Source organism: Meles meles, chromosome 16 (genome assembly GCF_922984935.1).
Source record: "Meles meles chromosome 16, mMelMel3.1 paternal haplotype, whole genome shotgun sequence".
Classification (NCBI taxonomy): Eukaryota; Metazoa; Chordata; class Mammalia; order Carnivora; family Mustelidae; genus Meles; species Meles meles.
The window spans coordinates 51,523,361-51,545,059 of NC_060081.1; the positions used below are offsets into that span (position 1 = coordinate 51,523,361).

General features: G+C 43.3%; 1 protein-coding gene across 8 annotated transcripts in view; it reads right to left on the reverse strand.

Annotated features, from left to right (window-relative positions):
- Window positions 1-335: 335 nt before the first annotated feature.
- SHLD1 (shieldin complex subunit 1) overlaps window positions 336-21,699 on the reverse strand; it is an 83,410-nt gene continuing 62,046 nt past the window's right edge. For 6 of the 8 annotated variants that reach the window (XM_045980750.1, XM_045980751.1, XM_045980748.1 and 3 more), the window contains one exon: window positions 336-1,262. In XM_045980750.1, the coding sequence (XP_045836706.1) occupies window positions 820-1,262 (443 nt within the window). In that variant the 3' untranslated portion in view covers window positions 336-819. Of the gene's footprint in view, window positions 1,263-13,253; window positions 13,333-21,699 lie in introns of those variants that run through there. The other 2 variants (XM_045980752.1, XM_045980745.1) reach the window with 2 other exon arrangements.

Here is a 21,699-nt window from a genome sequence, read left to right on the forward strand (position 1 = left end):
CCCCCCTTTTTTTTTTTTTAAATTTGCAGGCATTAGCTCTTATTTTAGAGGGTTCAAATGCTTCTTCCATACCCTGTTTGTATTATAAAACCAGGAACTCTGGCTTTGGAGAGACAACAGTATGATTAACATGTGATCCATCTTAAACTGTATTTAAATCTTTATATTATTTTGGGAAATACATTCTCAATCACATGGCCTCTGTTTTACAGCTTGGTCTGATTCTTGTACTTAATTCCGTGCAGAGCTTTAAAGCCTTCAAAAAACCCCACATCTAATAAAAAACCCTGTTCCCTCGGGCTGGGTTCTCCCAGAAGTAGACTCTGAGTCAAGGATTCAGGTGCAAGAGCTTTATTAAGGAAAGGCTCCCAGGAGACTCCCGGAGGTGAACGGGAGAAGGAGGACAGGGAGACAGAAGAGGCTGAGCAAGGCGTGATTTCCCGGGAAGCCCAAGTCTTGGTTTGATCCAGAAGGGAGCTCTGAAGAGTATGTTATGCCACAGATCATGTCCTTCCTTCCTTGGGGCAAGGAAGCTGTGCTTTTGGGCTCCCCAGCCAGACAGTCTGGGCCTTAAGTCAAAGGGAGTGGTAGGGTAGGGTGAGAGGTGGTGTGAACAGAGGGGCTCTCCAACCCACAAACACTGCTGGCTCTCCATGTGGGCTGAGGTGGCTCTGGTATCAGCTCATGGGGGGCCGGGGGGGGGGCGGCGCTGGAGCCACAGGACTGGCCAGAGAGGCCCTAGGGGCTGTGGGGGTGGCACTGACAGCTCAGGCCACAGGGCCATCCTGCACGCTGCCTGCCCTTACCACTGGGGGCGTCTTAGAGAGCTTTCATCACGTTCTGTCGCAAGAGGAAACGAATGACATCTTTTGAAAGTCCCGGGGTTGGCTTTTCATCATCCAGAGACACACTTCCCTCTCCCTGTGGGTAGAAGTGGGCGTCCTTGGAATGCCTCCGTAAGACCGCACAGCCATCCCGGTGGAAGATGACCCGGGCCATCTGGAAACTGCGAAGGGCATACTTTTGGTTCTCCTGGCCCTTCAGTTCGTTGATTTTCTGAGTCAGGCACTGGCAGACCGATGCGAAGAGCGGATTTCTAGCAGCTGGCTGGGGATGGCCAAACATTTCATAGAACCTATCCAGGGATTTCCGAAGCCCATCGTCCTCTGCCGTGGTCTCCGTCTGACCCTTCACACAAGGGTCAAGCCAGAAGTTCTCAGAGGTCCAGGAATCATTTTGTTCAGTATTTAGGTTACTGGTGTCTGCAAGACAAAACACATTCCAAGCCTTGAACACATATTTAAAAAAGCCAAAAACAGACGATGTCTCTTCAACTCACCACACCTACTACTCTTCTGGGTGACGGTAATGGGCACAATTAGCTGATTCCAGAACTGATCCCCACTATCCTGGGGTTATGCCACTTGTTTGCTCAACACAAGCATATCTTATTTGCATGTTCCAGGAGCTCTTCATCTATGGTCTTTGCATAGAGGTTCAGGGTTACGTGTGAATTTGGGTGGGGATCAAAGTCATATCTTTATTTTCACCAACCTCTCCCAGAAATTAAGCATGCCCTCCCATAATGTAGGCAACAAACCTATTAGCAGCAGTACCTATGACTTTATTATCAACAGCTCACTGCTATTTTCATATCACCTATAGTCTGCAGAAGATGTTTTTAAATATCATTTATGCCTGTCACTATGCTATGGCCTGAACTGTGGTTCTCCAAAATTTGTATGTTAAGCCCTGCTGCCTAATATGACTATATTAGGAGATGGGGCTTTTGTGAGGTTATTAGGGTTAAATGAAGTTGTAAGGGTGGAAGCCAAATATGATAGCAGTGATGGCTTTATAAAAAGAGGAAGAGGGCATCTGGGTAGCTCAGTGGGTTAAGCCTCTGCCTTCATCTCAGGTCGTAATCCCAGGGTCCTGGGATCGAGCCCCACATCAGGCTCTCTGCTCGGCGGGGAGCCCGCTTCCTCCTCTCTCTCTGCCTGCCTCTCTGCCTACCTGTGATCTCTCTATCTCTGTCAAATAAATAAATAAAATCTTTATAAATAAAAAAAGAGGAAGAGATCTCTCTGTTTTTCTCTCTCTCTCTCTGTCCATGTGCAGGAACTGGGGGAGGGCCATGAGAGCCCACAAGGAGAAGGTGGCCTTCTTGAGGCCAGGAAGCCCTTCCCAGAACCAGCCATACCAGCACTGTGATCTCAGACTTCTGGTCTCTAGAACTCTGAGAAAATAAACTTCTGTTGTTTAGGCCACCCAGTTTATGGTATTTTGTTATGGCGATCCAAGGAGACTAAGACACGGTGCTTTGAAATTACTGCAGTTATTAGTCCTGATACTAGATCTTATTATTTAAGCATTCATTTACAAAGCATATATTAAAGGCTCTTAACTATAGGGACCAAGTGGAGGGTTGCTGGAGGGAAGGTGGGGGGAGATGCAGTAATTGGGTGATGGGCATTAAGTGGGTGACGGACACGTGATGGAATGAGCGCTGGGTGTTCAAGGCAAGTGATGAATCACTAGATTCTACCCCTGAAACTAGTACTACAATATATGTTAACTAACTGGAATTTAAATAAAATCTTAAACCAGATGCCAATGGGATTCGGGGCACAAATGCAGTAAAGACCCCTAATGTAGACAGTGCTGGGTATTTACACAGTTCAGACATTGTCTTTCTCTATTCCCTACAGTAATCCTATAGACTCTTTATCTCTCAATTAAAATCACCACCTTTGTGATTTGTAAAAGAATCACAAACTAAGTGACTTAATAAGAGACAATATGAAGCCAGAATTGGAGTCAACCCTAATCCCTGATCTCACTTTCTGTACTTCTCTGGGAACCATAATTTTTTTTTTAAGATTTTATTTATTTATTTGACAGAGAGAGAGAGATCACAACTAGGCAGAGAAGCAGGCAGAGAGACAGGAGGAAGCAGGTTTTCCGCCAAGCAGAGAGCCCGATACGGGGCTCGATCCCAGGATGCTGAGACCACGACCTAAGCCAAAGGCAGAGGCTTAACCCACTGAGCCATCCAGGTGCCCCGGGAACCCTAATTCTTAACACAGGAATCTCTAAGCTCTTCTGAAACAAAGGACTTTCCTCTCAATGTGTTCTAGAAAAGATTCCACACAAATAATTTGCAGAATTCCTTATACACCAACCAGTTTTATTCTTTAACATTTTATACTTCATTTTTTTAGAAGATTTTATTTATTTATTTATTTGACAGACAGAGATCACAAGTAGGCAGAGAGGCGGGCAGAAAGAGAAAGGAGGGGAAGCAGGTTCCCTGCTGAGCAGAGAACCCGATGTGGGGCTCAATCCCAGGACCCTGGGATCATGACCTGAGCCGAAGGCAGAGGCTTTAACCCACTGAGCCACCCAGGCACCCCAGCATTTTATACTTTAAATCAAAATATTTTATTTTCCTTTTCTGCTCTGATATAAGCTTTAATAAATTACTACCTTTAATTCCACACATACTCCCCCTCATCCCCACTAACTCAATCAGTAGCTATCATAAAAATATTTGTACTTGCTAATGATGAAAAGTTGTGCGCTACAGCTGGTCGCTTTACTAAAGGAGAAGGGATTTGGGGTTTTGCCTCTAGTCTTGTTACCAGCTAAACAGCATACTACCTTGCTGAGCTTTTGCTTTCTCATCTACAATAGTGTCAGTAAATGGTCTCTCTTTGAGAACTTCTGTGGTAAGACAAGGAACAGAGAAGTAGATAATTCAAAGCATCCAAGGATATGGACACACGTGGTATGAGACACATGTAGGCCCCCACATGGACAGACATTCACGGGCCCACCATACAGGTAGCCCAGCAACAATGCACTTAGCCACCTTAAGAATGGCTGATTCCAGGGTGGTTATAGGAAAGTACATGATGGGTACATTTCATTGTTCTAGAATGCTCAAATACCAATGGGGGCTTGTCAAGGGGAGAGCAGAGGTCAGCTCGAAAGGGGTCAGCTGGCCTCACCTGGAACAACTTGACCATCAAAATCAATAATGAGAATAATGAATGATAGACCATTCATTAAAACAGAAAACCATGAACCCATAAAATAACTGAAAGTTTGCTGAGGAACAGGGTATTCGCAGTCTCAGAGTACTTCCCCCTAAAATACTTATCAGTTACAAATGGAAAAAGAATAACTTCATCGTGGAGAAACCTGGCACATATCACCTCAATCAAGTGACCTAAGTGATGGGACCAACCGAAATCCTGTTGCCACGTGACCAGACGCAACAAGAAGACCCCAGCCACTTCTCTGATAGTCACACCAAAGCTGCATCACCTGAACCCAATTATGAGGAAGTGGCAGCAAAACCAAATTGAGGGACATTCTGTAAAATGACTGGCCTGTACTCTTCAGACGTGCCAAGGTCACGAGAACCAAGAGAAGAGTGAGCAAGGCTGTTCCACACTGAAGGGCACTGAAGAGACATGACAACTTAACACATGACTTTCACCTGGATCTTTTTGCTATAGAGAACATTTATGGGATTGCCTGAATGGGGGCTGAGGATTAGATGGTGATAACGTTCCCGGTTAAACTTGCCGATTTTGCAAGTTTCACTCGGTTATGGTTATCTCCTCGTTCATAGGAAAATCAGGGTGGTGGGCATCATGCTGGCAACTTACTCTTAAATAATTCATGGGGGGAGAAAAGTTCTTTGTGTTGTACTTGCAAGTTTTCTGTGAGTTTGGGATTCTCGCAAGAAAAATAATGAAAACAAACCTCTGGAGGCATAATCGTTAAGACTTCCTTTGGCAGCCTACTTTAATATTAACACAAACGAAAAAAGAGCCTTAGTCCAGGGCTTGGCAAACTGTCCTTGTCTAACAAATGGTAGTGGCTATTACAGAGCCAAAGGGAGAAGGGGCCAGGCCAGGGGTCCCATGATGGCAGGATGAGCTGTCCCTTCCCACCTTCTTCCCCAAAGATGATCTGGTCCTGGGGACATAAGGGAAGGGAAGAGAAGGGAAGGGCTAGGAAGACAGGGGCTGAGAAGTGTCTGGGGAGTTCCTGAAACTGTCACCGGAGGCAGCCATTGACACAGAGCCCTCCCAATAGCACAACAGTACTTGTTAAGGAACTGGTCCGTAACTTTGATTTGAACCCAATGAGCCTAAAAACCAGGTTTGTCTCCTCCGTTTTTCATGTAAATATCAAGCAGATAGCAACTCATCTTCAAAGAAACCCTCCTTCCCTTTTCCAGAAGAAAATGACAACATGGGTTGAGTTATTTACTACATCAGTTCTTTTGAACGCTATCCCCAGCTCATTACAGTCTTTGATTTCCTTTTAAAACTTGCTTTACTACCAACAACAAAGCTATCTCTCTAATCATGTGGCTGGTGCAGCCTTTCTGACACCTGGGACTTCTTTGCCAGCAAATAGAGTTAACAGCTTTTCTTTTCCTGATGCACCTACATGTGGACAGCAGCACAGTGATCCTGGATAACTCAGTCAGTTCCTGCATCCTCACAGCCAAGTTCAAACTGTACCTTTTTTTTTACATTAACATAGCCCAGACTTGTAGGGCTCTCAACTTGGGACAGTAATGTCTACTCTAGGGAGAGTCTGGGGATGTTTTTGTGTCAGTGATTGGAAAGTGCTACTTGTATTTGGTGAGTGGGGTCAAGGATGTAAATGGCCTAGAAGGCACAGGACGATCCCATACAACAAAGAATCATCCTCCCCAAAATGCCCATAATGCCTCTTACCTCTTGAGAGGAACAGTGGCTCAAAGGATGATTTCTGGGAAGAGTAGAAAGTGGAATGTTGAATCTCGCTGCATTGTAATATATTGCTTTGCCATGTGCTCCCAAGGCACCTTTTTCTGGCACCCATTTGTGCCATGCATTCCTCCCCTCTCAGACCTTGAGACCATTTTATTGTTCTCAGCAAGGGCCCTGGTCCCAATGATTGTGGCATTATCTAAATTGAGTAGAATTTCCCTTTTGATTGCAATTTGCTTCCATCACGAATAGAATTTCTTTAGGAATTGACAAGAAGAAAGGCAGGAGGACGGCGCTGGGTATGGCCCTGCTTTTGCATGCATTGTTTCAAGGTCACCATTTTACCGCAGCACCCGTTGGTTAAATTACCTTTCGACCGGAGAGAAAACAGCTGACATACAGATGTTTGGGATTCTTATAAACCTAGAAGTATTTTTATATCTTTAGGAGTTACAGATGGTAGTTTGTTCAGTAATCCCAGGCCATCAGTGAGCATGGAGGATTTGAGATTAACGTTTGCATTCTGTGAGACGCCGCTAGCCTTTAGAAACCCAGATGTTTCATGGGGGTTTCTTGTAGAGAATCTTCCATGGCTACGTCTGTGGTTGATAAACATGCGGCAGGATTTTATCTCTGTGAAACATTTTAGCTTTCAACTTTAACAAGTTTCTCCCAAATGGATTTAATATTTAGCATTCTGTCTCCCTCATGCATCGGCCTCAATGCCCGCCCACTCCGCCTTATTTGTTCAGATTTTCTTTTACTCGCGATTGCTAATTGGGAGGATCTGGGTTTTCAAGGCTGCACTGAGCCGAAAGAAATCAAAGACTTAATAAAAGAAGAGAACGATCAGGATTTAAGGAAAGAAGGAATCGTGGCTCATACAGTCTCCTTTTACGTCGCCTCAAAGGGAACGCTGCCCCTTTCCTCAGGGTGGTGCGCGGTACACACCGACGTGTGGCCCCGCTACCTTGGTTTGTCTGTTGGAGGCTCCTGGGGTTCTGCGTGGCTCTGAGAAAGTCATGCGTGTAGGAAGAACAAGGTGAGTGGGGGAGGCGGCATGTCCTGGTCATTGATGGTCACAGATTAGCACAGTCTCCTCTCCTTTATGACAGCAGTCAGACTTCTGAGGCCCCCCAGGTTCGCTCCGTGGGTGACAGCATCATTCTTCATACAGTAAAGGCTCTTGCTATGGATCTGGAGCCCTGCTCTTCAGGCTGTATCTCCCTGCCCAGATCTTTTTTTCCTTCCTACCTACCCTCTTCTGTTCCTCTTACTTCTGCCACTCCACTCCATACCCTGCGGAAGAAAAAAGGAGTGAACAGGCTCATGGGATGAACAAGATCCAGTCCTCTACCTCCTGGCCCACAGGCTGCACAGAAGTCGGACTGCAGCAACACCTCTGCCTCATGGCCTGGAGAACTGGCTTCTCTTCTGATCCTTCAGAACCTTGGCATCTGCTGTTCCTGTGCATGGAACACGCTTTCTCCACATATCTGCACGACTGGTTGGTTCCCTCACCTCCTCAGGTCTCGGTTCAGATGTTATCTTCTCCGTGAGGGCTCCTGTATCCGTCAGGATCGGCTAGGTTATGCTACGTAACAAGCACGGGCCAAATCTCAGGGGCTTAAAACAGTAAAGGATTATTTCTCACTACTTACAGCTCTGTGTCTAACCAGTAGATCTGTGTCATGCTTGCCCTTTACCCCGGAACCCAGGCCAGTGGGGCAGCCACCACCTCAACATTGCTTAGTGCCTGCGGCAGAGGGAAAAGAACCCAGGGGAGCAGGCAGTGACTGAAAAGCCCCGTCACCTCTGTTCACGTATCACTGGCCAATGTTAATTCATATGGCCAAGCCTAAATTTCGAAAGAATAAAGATGGGGGCACCTGGGTGGCTCAGTCGGTGAAGTGTCTGCCTTGGGTTCAGGTCATGATCCCAGGGTTCTGTGATGGAGTCCCTTGTCCGGCTCCCTGCTCAGCGGGGAGCCTACTTCTCCCTCTGCCCGCCACTCACCCTGCTTGTGCGCACTCTCTCTCTGACAAACAAATAAAATATTTAAACAAAGAATGAGGATGAAAAATTCTCCTGCTGTGGGAGGAAGAAAGTATCACTCAGTCTTCCGATCCTTCAGTCTTCCATGGCTTCCCCGAGCACACGATTTAAAATTGCATTTTAAAGGCCCTGACTGTCCTTGTAGCCCTTCTCTGCCTTACATTTCTAAGTAAACATAGCAGCATCTACTAATGCATGACGTGTTTGTTTATTGTCTCTCTTCTCCTGCTTATGGCATTTGTTTGTCTGGATGCCAGCACACCCCACCCCCCGCCCCGCCCAGGGCCTAAAGCAGTGCTGGCCTGAGATAGATACATTGAAAACTTTTTGATGTTTTATTTTACTTGATGAGTTTCACTTTCAAATAAAGATGTAAAGGCGCATGATTATGAGGGTGACCAGGGCTCACTAAGGTGACTGGGAAGTTTGCCCAGGACAACCCAGGTTTAGGGCTGTTGTCTCAATTAATGATTAACAGCACCCTCTTTCCCTCCCCAAATGGCCCTGGATCCCACGATTTGTTATATATATACATGCATCATGATACAGCCATCACATAGAAGTTCCTGCCATACATGCCTATGTCCCAAGGGCTGAGTTTTGATGCCAGAAATAATCCCAGTCTGTGGGTTAAATAATAAGATGTCCACACACTTTTGGTTTTTTTCCTAAACTTTCTGTTCTGCTGTCCTCCAGGACAATCCTCCTTCCCTTCCCTTTGTTTTCACAGCAGTCCTTTCTCCTACCCCCTGACTGTCCAAGAACTGTTTGGTTTCTGCCCTGCAAGTAAAGGGACTCAATTCACTATATCCCATCAGTAACTCACTGTGATTCTGCTTTCTGGTCTCGTATGACTTTCCACCACCGTGCAGTTAACACCAGGATTGGAGTTCTAAGATACCTTACTTTCTGTCTCTTTAATAGCATAAAATTAATGACCAAAAAAATTAGTAAGCTTACGCTTCCTTTTGCCCCATAGCAGCCCTGCCATCTGCGGCTTGTACAATTTGGAATTTGCAACTGTTCCTTTAAAGGACAAACCCCACAGACTCATAAAGGGGTGGGGGCAGGGTGCAGATATCAAGATATTTAATCCAAATCAACACTTCAAAGGACGGGTGGTCTGGTCTGGTGCTTTTGAAACTGCAGTCTGAGTCTGTACTTGTTTATATCCTAGAGCTAATCCTGATGAATCACCCAGAGGGGAGGTGGCAGATGCTGTCACCCTTCCTCCTAATGGTGAACAGATGCACCGGCCAGAAGCTAGGGTCCTCTACAAGGCAACTGCTGAGAACGAAAATGAACGCTGGAAAAAACCAAAAATATGTGCGATTGGTGAACAGCCCTAAAATTAAGTGCCCATGGTAATTAATAAGGCTGATTGATCTCTGCTGTCCGATTGGTAAGCTATCTTACTCATACCTGGGCATTTTATATTTTCTTAGGAAACTAAAATGTTCTGAATACAAAGAAATAGAATATCCAAGTTCACACCACTCTAAATGGATAGTTACCATATTGTCATATTTGCTTCAAGTCTTTTTATTTTTTTAAGATTTTATTTATTTGACAGAGAGAGAGATCACAAGTAGGCAGAGGCAAGCAGAGAGAGAGGGGGAAGCAAGCTCCCTGCAGAATAGAGAGCCCGATGCGGGGCTCGATCCCAGGTCTCTGGGATCATGACCTGAGCCGAAGGCAGAGGCTTAACCCACTGAGCCACCCAGGTGCCCCTCAAGTCTTTTTTCTTATTAAAGAAGTAAACACTGGGGATTCTGGGTGGTTCAGTCAGTTAAGAGTCTGCCTTTGGCTCAGGTCATGATCTCAGGGTCGTGGGATAGAGTCCTGCATCCAGCTCCCTGCTCAGTGGGGAGCCTGCTTTTCCTTCTGCCTGCTGTCTCTCTCTCTCTCTCTCTGACAAATAAATGAATAAATCTTAAAAAAAAAAAAGTAAACATTTTAGGGATGGGTGAAACAGGTGATGGGGATTAAGCAGCGTGCTTGTTGTGATGAGAATCGGATGTGTTAAGTGTTGAATCACTCTATTGTACACCTAAAACTAATATAACACTGTATGTTTACTACACTGGCATTAAAATAAAAACAAAACAACAAAAAAAGAAGTAAATATTTTAATTAAAGTTGACCACTTCCACACAGAAATTCATTCCCTCCAGGCCATTTATTTATGTCTTTGTTTTTAAAGATTTTATTTTTGAATAATCTCTACACCCATTGTGGGCCTCGAAGTCACAGCCCCAATATCAAGAGTCACGAACTCTCCCTACGGAGCTCGCCAGGCACCCTTTCCAGCCCATTTTTATACCTGACATATGTTATGTATCCCTAAGCAACACGATGTTGCTTTGGATGATGGTCATTTTCATTTTATTTTCCATATACAAAGTTTTGCTTTTTCTCACTCCACTTTATGATTTCTTCCTTCCTGCCTGCTTTAGAGTATTATAAGAACATACCTCACTATTTTTCATCCATTTCATGCTCTTGGGATGGCCATGTGGGTTGTGTCTAATTTTTCCCTGTCACAAATGAAGCTTCAGTGACCCCTCCCCCCATACCTACTTCCTGGTGTACTTGCTCTGGAATTATATCCAGTCGTGGAACTGCTGAGTCGAAAGGAATGTGCGTTTTCAGTTTCACTAGAACCTGCCAAATCACTTTCCAAAGTGGCTGGGGCACTCCCGCCAGCAGGATCTGGGTTACCCTGTTTCTCCATAGCTTTGCCAAACTCTGACACTGTCGGGCGTATTCAATATGTCTCCTTACTTGGGGTCACATTTCCCTCCTCACTCAAAGTGGCCGAGCTGCTCTCCAGACACTTGGCGGCGACTTGGGCTTCCTATACTGTGAAAAATTCATCTTCTTTACCCTTTTTCTACCTTTCTACTGGGCTTTGTCTTTTCTTCTATCTTCTTTTTAATGGCATACAAGATGAAGTACAGAGGAAACAGGGTCTTTGACTTTTCTGCACCTGAGGTCATGACTAGATTATCCCAGTCTGAGGCTGGATAAAAGACCTCGATGGAGGTTTGTTTTCGTTTTAATGGCAAATCTTCTCAAGTAAGACAACCTTCGCAGTATCAGTTTATCACCTCCAAAAAGTGATACTGTGTCTCTACTCCATTCAGTGAAAAAGTCACGCGCCAAGGCGGACCCAGGGGCCGGGCCAACAGCCCGCTCACCGAGTCTCATTTTTGCAGCCAAGAAAATTGAGACAAAGACCAAGTCTCCAGAATCACTTCATGAAGGGGTTGGTGATGAGACCACGGACAAGGCTAACCTGCTTATTAATTTTCTTCCTTAAAATACTCTTCATGTGGCTAACATTTGCCATAATTAGGACCACGTTGGCTGCGAAGAGCCAGGCAGGGGTGTTCTCCCTAGAAGATTCTGGTAAAAGCTGAGGAGTCACAGGTCTGGATCTTAAAAATACTTAATACCATTCTCTTCTTTAGTAGGAGATTAAGGTTTAGCTGAGGCTTGATTTAAAACAGCTTCGTTTTGCAGGTTGTTAAGTGATAACCAAATTAAAGGATCAGAACCTGACTCCCCTGCAGCTAGAAAAGCCATGGGGGATTTGCTGGTTCAGCTCTTGCACTTTTAGGACCAGAGTCTGAGGGCTGGAGCTGGAGCTGGAACAAGAACTTCGATCCCCTGCACCAGTCCAGGTTTTGGGGCATAGCTCTTGGGTGGTTCTGCACCCAGAACCTCAACAGGGGACAAGAGGGGAGGCTCTCAGACCAGGGAACCTGAGACAGAAACTCCTTCAGGAGCGATTGGGAATCAGGAGCTTCCCTGCGACACTTAAAGCAATCATTTAAAAATGTTTTCCCCCTGCTAAACGCTTTTTAAAAATCTCATTTTATATGGGATATCTCAGCAGATTTATTTCATATCATGGCCTAGATAGTAAGGCACAATCAGGGGCAGAAAAGAAAATCAAACGATTCTGGTCTAGGTTGCTATGGCAACGTTGCTATTTTGAATACGACTGTTTACTTCAGCATAATTAAGTTCAATGTGAGCAGCTAATTAACATGAGGCTTGAAACTTTAACCTTAACCTTCACTGTAAGAAAAAAAATAAGCACTTTAAAAATGATGCTTGAGGTGTTGCTGGAGACATATTTAGCAGAACGCTCATCTCCCTTTGCTGGGGAAGCAGAAAACGGATTCTTTTTTCTTTAAGAGGAACAGGGGCCTACTCACCATCTGTCCAAATCCACAAGTCAATATTTCCTAATTTTCAGAGATAAAGAGGAACAGAACAGAACCCTTATCAAAACAGAGCCAGTTCCCGTGTTGACATCAGCAGACTTGCTGAGACTGACAGGCAAGGAAAGTCTGATGCTTTCCTACACACAGCTATGTTTTCGTTAGATGCATATTTGTGTAAACAGCCTTGACTCCACATCAGATCGACCTTAGGTATATCTGTGAAGTAACAGGTTGAATTGTAAAGAACGCACCAGAAGGCAAAGATATAGCTGAGCTCTCCCCCTTCAAAGTAACCACGCCAGGAGGCCCAGCTCTTGTATTCAAAATGCCGACATCACTGAGAACATGCTGGAACCTCTCAGGAAGTGTTTCCACTCCCCCTGGAAGCTTCTCCTGGATGTCCTCATTGGTGGCAAATCTCCACCCTCGGAGGACAGAATTACCTTTTTGGAAACTGTCAAAAGGCATTAGGAGTAAAAGCTGATCAATAATGTCGGTGATCAAGCAGGGTAACATGGAATGAGGTAAAAAGCAAGGTTCATCTCCAGAAAGAGATTGCTTTTCTTATGTTCCACACACTAGTTCTGAAAGTGGTTCTTACAAAGGAATTCTAAAACCAGTTCTGTGCAATGGCAGGCAGCGTGGTACTATATGCTTTCAGAAGTGTTACTTTATAGGGCAGAACTAATGTGGATTTAAGTTCTAGCTTCTGTAAAACAGCTCATAATCACAGATCAGAAATCCGAATATTTCCGTCCTGATAGATGACTTGCTTGCGAGCATTGCAAGCAGGACTGGGTTTAGAAGGCTCAGGTGTGAGCGCCAGTGTGTCCGCCGCTGGGCTATGTGACCTGGAGCAAGTTACTTGACATCTCTGAATCTTCACATCCTCCTCCGTAAAATGAGGATGGTAATAACAGACCTCGTGGATAGTTGTAAGAATTAAATGCTTTATTAGCATAAAGCCTAGCACACAGTTCACACTTAATAAATAATAGCTACTCTGTCATTATTATCATAGTAACAAGAGCAGCCCCAGCAGCAGTGATGTTACATACAAATATGAAGGCATCTGTCATTTAATACCTGAGGATTTTAAGAGTGAAGTGTAAATGCTCTTGTGTATCTACACGCAGTGATAGACACGTATCACAGGGAAAGTCCAGGTGAACCCGCGTCATACCCAACATCGCCTTGACCGACAGCTGCTGCCCCATCCTGGCATCAGAGCTGATGGGTTGAACCATGGTAAACATCACCCATCTCACGGTTAGGACTGACTCCGGAGAGGTCCCAAGTGCAAGCTCTGCAAAGCAAACATGATCCCAGCGTGGGTGGAAACAGCAGGTCCCTCAGCGTGTGGGAGTGGCAAACACAGAAGCCCAGGCTGCTGGGGCCCTCCAGCTGTCCCCTGACACATCCACCAGCCTGTGGGTGGGATTGAAATGACTCAACCTGTAGGACCTAGTGGCGGTGGTGGTTTCCTAGCTGATGGAACCTATGAATCAAGGGAAGAGCTTCAGGGAAAAGCTGATGTTAGTAAATACCCCGCAGAAGGAGAAACAGACTGCATCAAACAAACAAACAAACAAACAAAGAGACTGGGAAATTAGGCAGAAAAGATCTATGTTCACAGAATGACTGCTGACAGAATCAGAGCTGTAGTGCCGAGTTAGATTTTAAAAGGCAAAATAAAGACCGAGAAATACACTGAGAAGAGTGCCATGGGAGTGAATCCTTCCCTTTCTCCCTCCCTTCCCCCACCTATAGCTGACTCTGAAGAAGGGCAAAGCTATGAGCCTTCTTTTCTGGAGCAAACATCAGAAAATATAGAGAGCTCAGAAACTGGGGGAAAGCCATAAACATTTAAAAACAACAAATATGGGCATCTGCCTTCCGCTCAGGTCATGATCCCAGTGTCCTGGGATGGAGTCCCGCGTCTGGCTCTCTGCTCAGAGAGGAGCCTGCTTCTCCCCTCTCCCTCTGCCTCCCCCTGTTTGTGCTTCTCTCTGTCAAATAAATAATAAGGGCATTTGGGTGGCTCAGTGGGTTAAGCCTCTGCCTTCGGCTTGGGTCATGATCTCAGGGTCCCCGGATCGAGGCCGGCATCAGGCTCTCTGCTCAGCGGGGAGTCTGCTTCTCCCTCTCTCTCTGCCTCTCTGCTTACTTGTGATCTCTGTCTGTCAAATAAATAAATAAAATCTTTTTAAAAATAATTAATTAATTAAACAATAAAAACAACAAATATAATACAACCTATGCAGAGAAAGACCCTAGAGATGGCAAAGAAATAAAAGCTGGGGCTGATGGAGAGGCAGAAAATATGAGACATGAGGGGTTTAGGATGTATTTGTGTTGAAAATGTTTCCAACATGGATTATTAAGGGCTGGTAGTGGGGGCAAATATGGAATTGAATTTCCAGGTTTATAAGGACACCTCTAGTGATGGCGGAGATAGTTATATATTTTTGACAACAACAACAAAAATGTGATGGGCAAGATATTATGAAAATCCTTGTTGCCAAACATCTAAAAATTCTGGGTAAATTTTTTTTTTAAATCTAAAATGCACGACTGAGTAGGAATAAAGGAAGAGGAATCCTCAGAGACCAAAAGCAAAATCACAATGGATATTCCAAGCGGTAAATGAACCCTGAGCTGGTGTCAGAATCTGGCAGATCAACTTTACTGGCACTCAGGCTTCAGGACACACAGTCTAGCATCGGGCAAGATGGGGGGCTTGAAAGGAGGTCATTGTATAAAGCTGAGAGCCCTGAAGTTACACCCTCGATCAACTAGAGAAAAAAAATGCCTTGCCAAGGGTCCCAGTAAGAAAACTTGTTTGTCTTGGCTTTGGCCCTCCTCAAGATCAACTAGAGAAAAAAAATGCCTTGCCAAGGGTCCCAGTAAGAAAACTTGTTTGTCTTGGCTTTGGCCCTGGGTAGAGAGAAGAAAAAAGAAGCATCCCTGGGGAGATTCAACTATGAGCCTGACCTTACCTGTATTTGTGGCCTGAATTAAGACTATTTTTATGGTCAGAAAACCCCCAGCCAGGAATTTATTTCAGGCTGGTTCCAGAATAATATGCCCTTATTTGTTTAGAGAAAGCAAAGGCAAATTCTCTTTAGAGGAATATACCTTCACTCAAATATCAAAGAAACCCTGTACATAAAATTCCAGTGAACAGGAGCTCACACACACACACACACACACAAAAAACAATACTCACAAAATGCACACTGAAACGAGGCAATGGAGCCAGTCCCAGAATGAATCTCACATAAACTTTAGATATTAGTCAATGGTCATAGAACATAAAACAAGTATGTTTAATATGTTAAAGAAATAAGAAATAGAAAAGTTTGAGTTAGGAACAAGAGACTTCAAAAACTAAATCAGTGAATCAGAAAAAGAAACAAAAATAAATTAGAAAAATGGAAAATTATGATACTAGGTATTTATACCACTGTAGATGGGTCAAACAGAAGGTTAAACACCACTGGAAAGAGAATTAGAAAATAGAAATCAGATTTGAAGATATTATTCAGAATTTAGCACAGACAGACAAAGAGATGGAGAAAATAAAACAAAAAAAAATGAAGAGATATATAAGTCAAAGTGAAATGGTCCCACATGCATCTAATTGGAATTTCAGAAAGACATAAGAGACGGAATGGGGAAAAGGCAATGCACAGTGAATTAATAGGTAGAAATTTCCTAGAATTGATGAAAGCATGAATTCTCACATTTAGCAATCACCATGTTCTGCAAGCGGGATAAATAAAAAGAACCCCAATTGCTAAACATGAGATAAAACTGTAGATTATCAAAAGGAAAAATAAAAATTCCTCAACCATCCAGTAAAAAAAGACAGATTCCCCAAAAATGAATGACAATTCAGTTGACGGTTGATGTCCGGACAGTAACAATAGAAGCAAGAAGGTGAGGGAGTAGGGGAGCCTGGGTGGCTCCGCTGGTTAAGTGTCTGCCTTCAGTTCATATCATGATCTTAGGGTCCTGGGATCGAGCCCTGCATCAGGCTCCTTGCTCAGTGGGGAGCCTGCTTCTCCCTCTCCCTGTTCCCCCTGCTTGTGCTCTCGCTTTCTGTCAAATCAATAAATAAAATCTTAAAAAAAAAAAAAAAGAAAGAAAGAAAAGAAAGGAAGGCTGTGGAATAATACCTTCAAGTTCTAATCGACATAACTGCCAACCTAGGACCACACAGGAAATGGTGAGGAGATAAAGACATCATTCTCTTTCCTGGTCAGATCAACACAAAAATAATTGTCATAGCCAGATTGCTCCCCACACCCCGCCGGTCCAAAGTTCATTCTTTAAGAACACCCAAAATGAACAATACCTAGGTCAATTTATGGAGTTTGCCTGAAGGCAGAGAAATGAGCCACAGAAAATTTTCATGTTTTCTATTCCTATGGTGATGTGAATCTGTTTACTTCCCTAATATGGAGCAGTTCTCCTTGAAACAGGGTCCCAGTGTTACATTTTGATCCCAAATCACACTGTGATTCCAAATCACCAACTTAAAGTATAATTCATGTCCATCGTACATTTTGTGTCAAAAGTTTCATTCTGTAATGAGCCAATTATGCAAAATAATTCAATATCAAAGTTGTTCTCATTGGTTTTATAAAAAATGTAGATGCTCTCAATGTTTTGTTTTGCAGATGACATTTTCTCTCTCTGCAATCAACTATTTCCATTTGCTTTTCAAATAATTACCAAGTTTATCTTCCTAACTCAGCTAACGCCTGTTGCTCTGGTGGCCTCAGCCTTGCAATACTAATTATGCAGTCATTGGTTCCAAACACTATTTTGAAAAAAAGGAAAATAATTAATTTTTCACCCATGATATTCACTCTCTTTGAAGAGATCACACGAAAGAAGCTGTATAGCTTAGTTTTAAGAAAGCAGTTGAACTTTCTTATAGTTAATAAACTATGCCAATCATAGGATAAACAGAGACAGAGGTTTTGACTCACAAAGTTACTACTGGTAAACATTTAGTGCTTTATAGCTATTTTGCAATTTTCTGTTACCTAAGGTCCTCCTTAATTTCATTTCACATGTAAATGAAATCATTTTCTTCCATAAATCTAGAAGGGGACACAAATTTGTAGGGGAGTATGAAAAAAAAAAAAAAGAAAAAGTAACCTGATTATACTGGTTATTCCAGAGGACTATATTTTTTTTGAGTTCTGAGTAGCAAAATCTCAAATGCATTTGAAACTTTAGCTTCCAAGGAAAGCACCCCAAAAATCCATGTACACAATAAATCTTTCATGCACATTTTTTATTTCTCTGTATCTCGATCTGGATAGTGGTTAACTGGGTGTATACATATGTAAAAATCCACCAAGCCGTAACACATAAAATTTGTGTACTTTATTGTATGAAAATAGTATCTCAATTAAGAAAATATCTACAGGGGTGCCTGGGTGGCTCAGTTGGTTGGGTGTTCAACTCTTGATTTCGGGATCATGGAATTGCTCCCATGTTGTGCTCTGCGCCCAGCGTAGAGCCTCCTGGGAATTCTCTTTCCCTCTCTCTGCCCCTCCCCCATTCCCCAGGTGTGCAGGCACACACTCTCTCTCAAAAAAAGAAAGAAAGAAAGAAAGAAAGAGAGAGAAAGAAAGAAAATATCTACCCACACGTTCCCTGTCTTCAGTAAGTCCTAGATGTTGCATAAAAATTAAGGTGTTTTTTTTTTAATTTTACTTATTTATTCATGAGAGAGAAAGAGAAAAAGGAAGAGGGAGAAGCAGGCTCCCCCCACTGAGCAGGAGCCCGATGTGGGACACTAACCCAGGATCCTAGGATCATGATCTGAATTGAAAGCAAGCGCTTAACCATCTGAGCCACCCAGGCACCCAGAAATTAAGGTTTTAAAAAAACCTTCCCAGATGGTTCTAATGTTCACTTAGGTTGCAGCCATTACCCTAGGGCAGCAGGAACATCTCTTGATTAGAATAAACATTCAGCAAATACCTGTGTCAATGAATGTATGAATGAATGTCTGAATGAACAAATGAATAAGTAAATGAACCAACAAACTAATAAATATGTGTTATTCATGGTTGTAGGTGTACAATTGACTAGGGTCAGAAAGAGCCCGAAGCATATTTTAAAAAAGAAAAGGCATGCCAGATGTTCTAAGCACTGTAAATGCTTTACCTCATTAACTCTATGAACAAATCTACAAGCTAAGCGGACTGCTCTTGATATTTAGGTGAGGCCAACATAAGTCACTTTGGCTACTTGAAGAAGAAAGAGAGATGGTTAGAAGTATACCACAGTACACATTGCTGTTGGGAGAGCCCTAGGCTCTCAAGAGACTCTAGGCTGAGCTTTGAGGGATTAGTCCCCAAATCAGCCAAAGGGGCTCAGGCTCTTCATTATTTGAAACCTAAACAATTAGGAAGCTGCTGCCACAGATGCTGCTCCAAGTTAACACAGCTTCTGCTACAATCCGGAAACTTCCCAATCAGGAAGCTCCTGTTGAATCTGAAAGCCATCAGTTGCTGGTTCCAGACCATGCTGCCTTGGATATTAACCACTCCTGCTAAAAATGAATGTCCCATGCCCAACTCTCTTCCCACATAACGTAGGTCTGAATCTAAATGATTACGGGAATGCATTTGGTTAGCAGATCTAATTCACATCCAGAACTCTAGCTATGAGAGATTCCAAAAATGGGAACTTCCATTCTCTCTAAGAAGAGGAGGTTAGACTAGGCACGGAGTGAGCTCACTGATAGACTCACAGATAATGAACTTGAAGCACAGATTATGAAACTTGGTCGAAGACACACAGCTAGTAAGTGGCAAGGTCAGGACTGAAACTCAGGAAGCATGGTCTTAAACACTATGAAGGCATATAAGAGAATAATAGTACAGGGCACAGGCAAGCTCATGGGTGTGAGGTCTCCAGGTCTTGATGTACAAACTTCCATGTTCATGTCAACTATACTCATTAATCCTGACATCACCTCTAGAATTTTAAATCTCAGTTTCTCATCTTCATAATTCAGAAATATATTTTACTTGACCATTTAAATTTTGGCTTGGAAGGTGTTGCCTTCCAAGTGTTGCCGGGGAGGGTTGTTGAAAATGTCCTATCACCAGTGACCGAAGACATCCACAACCAGGCTCCAACAGCTACCTCCAACTCCAGCTCCTCACACTAGTTCCATGGTACAAATTAAAAGAAGACTTACACGTACACTGAAGTTATTTTAGGACTTTCTAATTTACACGTATCCTGAAGTTATTTCAGGACTTTCTAATTTAGGACTTTCAAATGAAGTTATTTTAGGACTTTCTAACTAATTCCATTTTCCTCAAAAAGTTTGGGAAACTATGTTGGATGTAATAGAATGATGGTTATTTAGCTTCTGCTCAGAAAGCTATTACACAGCTCTTATGGACTGGAAACCATGTGACTAAAACTTGTGATGTATCCTCTGTTATCTGAAACTATATCTCCACACATGTTTAATACAGTTCGGTCTGTCCATCTACCTCCATCCATCCACCCACCCACCCACCCACCCATCCACCCATCCATCCATCCATTGCCCCACCCACCCATCTCTCTCTATGCAAATGACCTAGATAACAGAATAAAAACATTAAATTTTATCTAAAATAGATAGATCAATAAATACAGACTAAGGTTGATAGGAGTGAGAAGAGTCAGTTCCCAATCATGGGATGGAAATGTTGAAAGTTCTTCAGAAAGGGGAATATGTCAGCTATTCTTAAAAGACTGTAATTTTGAAAAGAGATCCTTCTATGGGCAGGGGAAAGAGAAATGCTTCATTTGACATGACAAGTTATAAACTGCAAATCTGCCAGTTCGGGAAGGGTAAATATTTGCTGAAGATTATGTGCATGGCAGAGGGATGTCATTAAATCTATAGTAATTAAAAAGTCAATTTAGTATCACAGGCATCTACTCCATTTCTGATGAGCATACAACCTCAACAACTCCAAGCCACAGCCCAATAGTCTCCATGGTGTAGAAGGAAATGATAAATGTCTTCAGCATGACTTCCTACAAAGTGAGTCTGGGTTAATTACTCTGTGTGCAAGTGAAAATGGATTTGGTTAAACAAATGGGCCTGCCAGCCAAGAACATGGGCCACATGTTGGACTAAATCTCCTATTAATCAAATACACATCAAACACTACCAGACACGTGCACAGAAGGAGGGCTTTATTCCTTTATTTCTTACTAGTCTTGGTCTCTCTGTGTTGAGATGGAGGTTTTCTGCAACTATCTGGAGATTCTGGGCTGAGTGTTCATCATTTAAGCGTGTGGCATTAAAAAGCGATTTTGAAGCCCTTGCCATGGGTACAGCTTATAGATTGGTGGGCTTCATACAAGGGGACTGATTGATAATTCATTCAGGTTTTCCAAGGATGGATCCTCTCATCTCCAAACTGGCCAGAGTGATGCATGAAGATACTCTTTTAGACAGGAAGGTCCAGAAAGCCCTCTTGGAGGAGGTGGCACTTAACCAGAGCCTTAAATGCCATGAGGCAGGGAGGAAGCAGTGCAAATATCTGAGTGGCACAGTCCAGACAGAGGACATGGTGCGTGCTGAGTCCCTGAGATGGGAACAGGTTAACAAAGCTAAGAACCAGCCACGAGCCCAGTGAGAAGGAGGAGACAGAAAGGAATGGTGTGCATTTATAATGTACGAAAACAATTTCTCATATAGGTAAGGGCATGTGATTCTTGACCTCGGGGTCGTGAGTTCAAGTCCCGCACTGGGTACAGAGTTTACTTTGAGTAAATAAATAAATAAAAATATTTAAAAAAAAAATTTCCACCTAGACCTTGTCAGAGATGTTAAAAAGCATAACATTAAAATATTTAGTGATACCTTATAAAAACAAACAAACAAAAATCACTCTGACTGGCCTTTGGTTTAATCAGGCAGTCTAACAGTTATGTGAAAGTATTTAACACCGTTCAACCTTGTGAGGATGGTGCAAAATAAAAAATCCATACCTCACTTACACTAGGGACTCTCTGAATAAGATAGAAATCTGTACACACATCAGAGCTAAATCAAAGGAAGCAGCTCGTGTTGTTGAGAAAAATCAAAAGCTTAGGAAAAAAAAAACCCAACCGGTTGCCAAGGCAACAAGGAAATCATTCGACACAAAATATAGTTTCCATCTCAAACACGTTCACATGAAGACAAGTATCTTCCAGCCCTGAGTTGGGAGTTTTATGTAACCTTTATCCAGTCATTTGTGGAGATGGGGCAAGAGTTGAGAACCCACAGCACAGGGGCCTGGGTCAAAGCCACCCAGCAGGGCAACTTGCTGGTAATATGTCCTTCAGGAGAGTGAGAGTTACCCCAGTGGTTCACAGGCTAAGGCACAAGAATTCTTTCCTTCTCTTGAAATCATTCGGCCACTTTTACTGGACGACCCACTTTTGCAGAGAACTCCCATTTCTGAGCTAGACACCAAATGATTATTGAAGGACTAGAAGGTCACAGAGCTGTCTGGAGGCCTTCCAAATCCTTCTCCTTGAATTTCTGTAATCTCAAAGAGTGACTCAGAGCCGACTTTAAACACCATCTGCTCCTCACT